We start from the raw sequence: 8,942 nt of genomic DNA on the forward strand, positions 1-8,942 counted from the left end.
CTCTCTCTCTCTCTTTGGCCCTCCCCTGCTCATGCTGTCTCTCTCTCTCTCTCTCTCTAAAAATAAATAAAAACATTTAAAAAATGATAAAAGGGGCCATTTTACCTTTAAATCCAGCTGCTTCGGCTTGTTTATACATTCCAAGAAAAAAGTAGGTACAGGCTAGGTTCACCCAGACTTCAGGATTGCAATTTTCCTCTTTTGTTGCATTTTCATATTCCTGAAATATATATTAAGGAGGGATTTCATTTCAGCAGTAAAGCGATGGATAAGCCATTCTTCTATAATGGAATAGGATCTCTTACTGAGATTGGACAACTTCACATGTAGGGAATCCTATATCCTCCTCAACTATTCAATACCTGCAAGTTAACAGACTGAAGCTACTGCTCAGTCCTGCCCACGTGGGCTGTTGTCCACACAATTTGTAAACTTGGTTTTCTCCCCCCTTTCAACATTGATTTGTGAGCTAACAAATTACAAAATGAAAAGTAACTCATTTTTGCTATCTAAAACGAAACAAAACAGGAGTGCCTGGGTGGCTCAGTCAGTTAAGTGGTCAACTCTTGATTTCAGTTCAGGTCATGATCTCATGGTTCATGAGTTCGAGCCCTGAAATGGGCTCTATGCTGACAGGGTGGAGCCTGCTTGGGATTGTTTCTCCCTCTCTCTCCACCTCTCCCTCTCCCTCTCTCTCAAAATAAATAAATAAACTTTAAAAAAAGCTACCTTATAAGAAATGTATAGGTTCAGTTAACTTAAAATCTCCTTAATATACTACAAATATTGTTTCATTCTAATTGTTTTCTGGGTTAGTTTATTTGGCTTTACATTTTGTTTATTTTATTATTTTTTTTTAAGTAGGCTCCCTGCCCGACATGGGGCTCGAAGTCACAACCCTGATTTCCAAGAGTCCTATGCTCTACTGACTGAGCCAGCCAGGTACCCCCATTTGGCTTTACATTTTGTTTTATAATTTTTAATCTTTATTTGTTCATTTTGAGAGAGAGTGTGTGCACACATGCAAGCACGAAGAGGGGAGGGCAGAGAGAGAGAGAGGAAGAGAATCTGAAGCAGGCTCTGAGCTGTCAGCTCAGTGCAGAGCCTGACGTGGAGCCTGATCTCACAAGCCTGAGATCATGACCTGAGCTGAAATCAAAAGTTGGACACTTAATAAACTGAGCCACCCAGGTTCCCCTTGGCATTATATTTTAAAAAGTTCTTTTTTTTCCTGCCAAGAACACCTCCTGAGATTCACTTTGTCGACCACATTGTCCACACACTCTGGCTACCACTCTTTACCAGGTGTCTTTGATTCTTCTTCTTAAAACATAAGAGCTACTCTCTTTTCTCTATACCTTTCACAAATACCACCAGCCTCTATTCCGTCTTTTTCACATCTTCCGTTTGCTCTAGTTGATTATGTTGTTGTTATTGTTGTTGTTGTCATTTTGTTTATTTTTGAGAAAGACAGACAGAGTGCAAGTGGAGAAGGGGCAGAGAGAGAGGAAGACACAGAATCCAAAGCAGGCTCTAGGCTCTGAGCTGTCAGCATGGCGCCCAAAATGGGGCTCGAACTCACAAACCGTGAGACTATAACCTCAGCCAAAGTCAGACGTTTAACCAACTGAGCCACCCAAGCACCCCAGGTTTTGTTGTTTTAAAGTTTATTTTGAGAAAAAGCATGTTCGAGCAGGGGAGGGAGAGAGAGAGAGGAAGACAGAATGAATACCAAGCAGGCTCCATGCTATCAACACACAGCCTGATGTGGGACTTGATTTCACAAACCATGAGATCATGACCTGAGCCTAAATCAAGTCTTCTGCTCAGCTGAATGAGCCACTCAGGTGCCCCTGTTGTTTCTGTTTGTCATCTTACCTCCTCATTGCCTAACCTTGAACACTTTCATTTTAGTTATACAGGTTCTATAAACATCCTTAGATTACATTTTGGGGGTAAGAATATGTGGTAGATATTTAAACAATTTCATTTATGATTTAAAAACTGTTTGACTAATGGCATCTAAAATTTTATCCAGATTCATAATCCTGTACATGGCTCATTAAATAGTTTCTACTTACAATGATCAAGAAAAATAACTTTAAAAACTGTACTCGTAGAAATATAAATATGATATAATCTTTCCTATGACTAAAATTAACCAAGCAAAATAAAAATGAACTTTTAAGAAAAGCATCATGGAAATATTATCAAGAGGGTTTTCTTCTTCTCCTGAAGCTTTCCTTAAAAAATACTAATATTAAGGGGCGCCTGTGTGGCTCAGTCAAGCGTCTGACTTCAGCTCAGGTCATGATCTCGCTGTCCATGAGTTCGAGCCCCGCGTCAGGCTCTGTGCTGACAGCTCAGAGCCTGGATCCTGCTTCAGATTCCGTGTCTGTTTAAAAACATTTTAAAAATATATTTAAAATTTTTTTCTTATGTCTTTATTTTATTTTGAGACAGAGAGAGACAGAGTGTGAGCAGGGAAGGGGCAGAGAGAGAGGGAGACACGGAATCTGAAGCAGGATCCAGGCTCTGAGCTGTCAGCGCAGAGCCTGACGCGGGGCTCGAACCCACGGACTGTGAGATCATGACCTGAGCTGAAGTCGGATACTTAACTGACTAAGCCACCCAACAGCCTCTAAAAAATATTTTTAAAAACACTAATATTAATAATTTGAACAACCTCACTAGTATATATGTAAAAGCAGAGTAAACACTACACACACACACACACACACACACACACACACACACACACACACTTGTACATACATGAAGCAACACATCAAACAAGAGCCAATGGCTGCCTCTGTCAAGAAAGAAATAGGATTGGGAAAGGCAGGCAGGATGACTTTTTCCATTTTATTTTGTTCCCTTCTGTATTGTTTGAATTTTACTAAGAGCATGAATTATTATAATATAGAGCTTACTTTTTCAAAACCCTTCTGTTATAATTTTTAAAAATGTTTTAAAGTTTTATTCACTTATTTTGAGAGAGAGAGAGAGAGAGATCATGAGCAGGGGAGGGAAAGAGAGGGAAAGAGAAAGAATCTGCACTGCCCTTGCAGAGCCAGATATGGGGTTTGAATCACCAACTGAGAGATCATGATTTGAGCCAAAATCAGGAGTTGACGCCCCATCAACTGAGCCACCCAGGTGCCCCATCTATCTATCTATCTATCTAGATTTTTTTTTTTACTGACCTCCAAAGCTCTCTTGTAGTCCCCCAGGTGAAAAGCACAGTATCCGATCCACAAGTTAGTGTCCTCTTCTTGTTCTCCAACATGACGTTTGAACTTCAGGTTAAAATTTCATTTTACAAAAAGAAACAGAAAAACAGTACAAAGAAACAAAAACATGAAAAACTTTGAATTAACCCTCTTTAAAAAACTGCTATATTAAGCTACTGATGAACAATAGGAAATTGGAAGTAACAGAACCAAGACAATACCATTTACTTAAGCCTGTACCTAAGGAACTCAGCACAATTACCTTCTAATTGTCACAGAGAACGTAACTGTGTATTTCTTGAATGATGCAACAACTATCAGAATCGAAATATTATTTCTTTCAGGAAGCATCGTCAAAAGGCTGGAACAATTATTGCTACGTAGCAACTGAAACAGGCTGTACTGAAACAACATGTATAACCATGTGATCTTCTCAATTCCTTTCAATGTTAGGAATTAAAAGAATTTTAATGTTTGCTTCTACATTATCCAAGAAAACTATAGCACAGATAGACCATTTCTTACGTATTCACAAGATGAAAATTTCTAGTTCATTTAACATTTCCAGTTGAAAGAAATGCCTAATTTCAAATACTTGATGTTTTTCTTTTTTCTCTTTTTTTAAGTGTTTATTTAGTTATTTATTTATTTTGGGGGGAGAGAGAGACAGAGAGACAGAGAGACAGAGAGACTGCACATGGGAATGGCAGAGAGAGGAGGAGACGTAGAATCCCAAGCAGGTTCTGTGCTGACAGAGCCCCAATGGGGGTTCAGACCTGAGCTGAAATCATGAGTTGGATGCTTTTTCTGTATTTACTGACACTTTATCCCAGAGAGCATCTAGGAGTTATCCCCATAACAGTTCTGGGGTATATTAAGGAACACAAGAAGTGTTATGTGAAGTATCTAATGCCAAATAGCTTTAAGTTAGAGACTAAACAATGAACTCAAGGCTACCACAGCCAGAGAAGGTAACAGCAGGGACCCCCACAGCCCACTGCCTCCAATGCCTGTGCTCTCACCCTCCATGCTCTATGCATTCAAACTGACATTAGTGCACACACATATCTCTTCATAGGTTATGACCTTCTGCTGAGAATAAACCATTAAATCATTCTATAATCCTTGAACAGGTTTACCACGACCTATGAGAATTAAGGATATTCAAAAGCCTGGCCTCATTTCTGTCCATTGTGAGAAAATATATGTGAATTCCCCAGCCAACAAAAGTCCTACTGCAGAGGAAACAAATGAGACTTTGAAGAAAGAGTTTGATCTCCCATGGTAAGGTGAGAATTAGGCATTCCACAGGCTGATAAACCAAAAACATGGATAAAAATATTAAACAGGGAGCCAATACATATCTGTAGATCATCGCTACAGAACACTGGGTGTCTTCACTGTTAAAATATGAAGATGGGGGCGACTGGGTGACTCAGTCGGTTAAGTGTCCGGCTTTGGCTCAGGTCATGATCTCACGGATGGTGGGTTCGGGCCCTGCGTTGGGCTCTGTGCTGACAGCTAGCTCAGAGCCTGGAGCCTGCTTCGGATTCTGTGTCTCCCTCTCTCTCTGACCCTCCCCTGCTCACACTGTCTCTCTGTCTCTCAAAAATTAAAAAAAAAATTTTTTTTTAAATGAATACGTCCATTGATACTTTCTGGCCTAGGATAAGAACATTATCCTGTAGTTAGCTCTATAACATTAGAAATCTTCCTTTCACAAAATGCTGTGGATTTGAGTACAGTATTTTAAGTCTGAAGACATTCTTATTTGAAGTCTTCCTGAATTATTCCCAGGAAACAAAGGAAAGCTGAACAGACTTCCTCACCCCAGACCATGGCAGCTCCCATTCCCAAACATCACGGCACTTGACAGTCTACCTAAGTATGTAAGCATAGAGCAGAGTCTCTCTGACCACATGGAAGTAGTGCAGGATTACAGTAAGGAAAATGTGGTTGTTGACTTAAAAGAGAGAAGAGAAACAGACTGACAAAAATTAGACATATACCTACCACCTAGTCCATCAGCTTATAGGGCTAGAAGGTCCTTCCATGTCAACTTTCCCATTTCATATATTTTTTATGTTTTTTATTTATTTTTGATAGACAGAGAGAGACAGCATGAGCAGGGGAGGGTCAGAGAGAGAGGGAGACACTGAATCTGAAGACAGTCTCCAGGCTCTAAGCTAGCTGTCAGCTCAGAGCCCGATGCGGGGCTTGAACCCATGAACCATGAGATCGTGACCTGGGCTTCACCCCTAACTTTCCCATTTTAAAGATGAGAAAGCTGACACCAAAAAAGTCAAACAAGGTGCTCAGTATCAGAGCTAGTAAGAAACACAGAACCACACATGAAAGACTGAGAAATACGTAGCGCTAATCAATCATTGTTGAGAGATTCTAAGTAAGGGAGCTGGAGTAGTGCTTTAGAGAAATGATTGGCACAACACAACTGGGCTATGCTGTCAAAACTCAACTCTTCACTCTTTGCTGTGCTCCCCTAACATGTCATTCCCACAAAGCAGTTTCTCAAGGTGTAGTGTCCTTGGATCATCTACATCAGAAGCACTTGGGCTCTGTGACAAAAATGCAGGTTCCTGAATAGCACCATAGAGTGATTTGTAAAGAATCAGAATCCCAGGGTCTCGGGAGCCACCAAGTTTTCTGGCTGCCTCAGGCAAGGATATTCCCTCTCCAGGGAGAACCGAGAAAAACAAGATTTGCATCTGGAGGCTGGAGATTGCCATTTCCTGGCCCAAATAATTTTGGCGACTGTCTTGCTGCACCAGACGTAGATTTGGCCAAGGTGCACAAAAGATCAAAGCCTTATTTCGGGTATTCAGCGCTAGCTCCCCCTCCCCAGCATTGCAGAGGCAAGTCTGGGCTCTTCTTTTGATATTCATTTGACTCTGTTACCTGGCAACCAACCTGGGTCAGTTCCCCGCCCCAAATTCTATATAAGAGTGAATTATTTTCTTAATAAAAGACAGAGGCTTGATCAGAAACCATGTGCTGTCTTTACTCTCTGCGTCTCCCTCCTGCCCTGTTTTCTCTCCCTCCCTCAAGAAGGACCCGAGAGGAGGCGCGCTCAAAGCCGGGGACGAGCGCGCTTGGACCTGGCGAGCTAGCGCACCGCGGCACCTACTAGTGCCACCCCAACCCGGGGTGGAAGCGGACGGGCGGACGAGCAGCCCCGATCTGCGGGAAACGACACCAGGGCACCTGGATGGCTTAGTCGGTTAAGCGCCCAACTCTTTCTTTTTTTTTTTTTAATCAGCTTGTCCTTTTCTTTTTTTTTTTTTTTTTTTAAATGTCTTTATTTTCAGAGAGAGAGAGAGAGAGAGAGAGAGACAGAGAGTGATCTGGGGAGGGGCAGAGAGAGAGGGAGATGCAGAATCTGAAGTAGGCTCCAGGCTCTGAGCTGTCAGCACAGAGCTGAATTCGGGGCTCGTACCCACAGACTGTGAGATCATGACCTGAGCCGAACCGATGGAGCCACCCAGGCGCCAAGCGTCCAACTCTTGATTCAGCTCAGGTCATGATCTCACCATCTGTAAGACAGAGCCCCATGATGGGCTCTGTGCTGAGTGTAGAGCCTGCTTAGGATTCTCTCTCTCCCTTTATCTCTCTGCTCCATCCATGCTCTCTCTCTCTCTGTCAAAAATAAATATTAAAAAAAGAAAGGATCATAATCCCTAAGGCAGGAGTCAGGAATATACATTTTAATAAGTACCCTAAGTGATTCTGATGCATACTAAAAGTTGAAAACTACTGCTATTGAGATTTGAAGTACTTTCTGAAGATATAGTATTCTAGACAATAAGCATGAAGCACAATAGTATTACTTAAATGATCCAAATCTTATAACATACAATAGGAATAAATCATAGATTGGTCAGGGGTTGGGATAAACAATGTGTGAACTGATGCTGTATCAAATATCCCTCCCTATTTTTAGCTGAATTCACCATCAGTGGGACTGACAAGTGTCCCTCAAGAAATAAGTTGATCTTAGTTATCTTTAATCAGGTTTATCATTAACATGGAATCTGGAATCTGTGCCTGACTTGATTTATAGGAAGCCTCCCCCCCCCCAAAAAAAAACATTCCACCTATTCCAACAACATAGCATCCAGCATTCACCCAAGCATTCATCCATATTCTGGTATTCACCTCCTAAGAAGCAATCTTCTTAGGACATTACCTCCAATAGGGTAATAGCTCCAGTGAAATCCCTTTGTGAAAGTAGCTCCTCTAGTTTTGGAATCTTCCTACCTTTCTTCTTTCTCTTGCCAGTGTGCGGTAGGTCCCCGCCCACAGCAGGCTTGGCCCTTGAGAGCATCTGTGAAAGAAGCAACAAAGACAGCTGTATGACCCAATTCCGATGGTCAGTTTTAAACTCAGTGACAGCTCCAGGATGTGCATGTCAAATCCTTAACAACGAACCCCACGGAAGCGCATTGAAACGCTTTGTAACAAATATTTTACTAAAAGGGCCATCACCCTGTACTTGGGCTGAACTCGACAGCTACTACACGGTATCTTCTTTATCAATTCATTAGAGTGGGGCAGGAGATGGGTTGGCGCAGCTTGTCATCTCAGCCTTCCCTTGGTCTGCTTTCCATCCCTCGCGCAGCTTAGAGGTGGGGAAATGGAGAAGCAGAAGGGAAGAAAGCATCGAGGTGTTTACAGTTGCATCCTTGTCTCCAGTGAGAACGTGGGTAGGGCGGGGAGATCATCCTGCGCTGACACTCCTGGCCTTAATCCAGAAGTTGGCTGGGAACCTCCGATCTCCAGTCCTAGGATCCACTCAAAGTTCTCCTCCCTCACTGTTCAGAGATACTAACCATCTTGGGAGTTGGTTCGGTGAGCCTCTTCCCCAGACGGACAGAAAAGGCCCAGCCTTAGCGCGTCTAGGCATCCACACCGCTAGCTCCGTCTCCACGGCAACCCCGCAGGGCTGGGAGCGCCTGGTTCGCTGCGGAGAAGCGCCCTCCGGGGAACCGGTGCCCTCCGCCTTTTGGTTCCGCTCCCTTCGGCCGCTGCGGGAGAATTTCTCCTCTCAGGAGGAGAGGTAGGGTTTTCTATGCTGGGAGTGAACGTCTGTGTCTCTACTTTGGACTTGACTTTAAGAAAAGGCGAATTGGAAAGGCATTCTTTTTCCAATGTAAGTTTCCCGGGAAAGTCATTTTCAAGGACCACTTCCGATTTGGACCTTATTGGGTTCCATAGCAACCCGAGGCGCTGACTGGCACGTGATCTGCGGCCTCCGGTTTCAGGGACACTTCCAAAAAATCGCTGAACCTGGGAAGGTTTTGTTTATAGGCGGGCGTTCACCGAAATACAGTTTCTTATTTACATAGTAAACACAGAACTGTAATAAATATATGTTGGTTGGACGATTTAGTTTATCTACTTTACTGGTGACACGGGTTAATCCTTTTGCAGGCGTGGGATGGAATCACCGCGTTGTGAAATGTTAGACATCCACTCCGATCTTTGTAACCGAAACAGATGAGAGTTGTCTGCTGGATGGGCCGCAAGCCAGTAACAACTGACACGGAGGGTTCGCGGTTGAAGAAAGGCTATTTACTGAAGAAAGGCTATTTATTGCTATGGCGCCACCCAGGAGAAGAAGCAGGAGCGAATGCTCAAAAGTCCCAAACAACACCGTGGTTTTATAAGGAGGGTTTTAATTTTTTTTAATGT

The 8,942-nt window shown here is 42.8% G+C and overlaps 1 protein-coding gene across 1 annotated transcript in view; it reads right to left on the reverse strand.

Annotated features, from left to right (window-relative positions):
• Positions 1–8,179, reverse strand: part of TTC26 (tetratricopeptide repeat domain 26) — a 53,610-nt gene extending 45,431 nt beyond the window's left edge. Inside the window, exons 1-4 of the mRNA XM_029922821.1 lie at positions 8,081–8,179; positions 7,438–7,575; positions 3,207–3,299; positions 106–220 (exon numbers count right to left, since the gene is read on the reverse strand). Coding sequence (XP_029778681.1) covers positions 106–220; positions 3,207–3,299; positions 7,438–7,575; positions 8,081–8,083 — 349 coding nt within the window. The 5' untranslated portion in view covers positions 8,084–8,179. The remainder of the gene's footprint in view (positions 1–105; positions 221–3,206; positions 3,300–7,437; positions 7,576–8,080) is intronic.
• Between the last annotated feature and the right edge of the window lie 763 nt (positions 8,180–8,942).

The sequence above is a fragment of the Suricata suricatta genome, chromosome 2 (genome assembly GCF_006229205.1).
Source record: "Suricata suricatta isolate VVHF042 chromosome 2, meerkat_22Aug2017_6uvM2_HiC, whole genome shotgun sequence".
NCBI lineage: Eukaryota > Metazoa > Chordata > Mammalia > Carnivora > Herpestidae > Suricata > Suricata suricatta.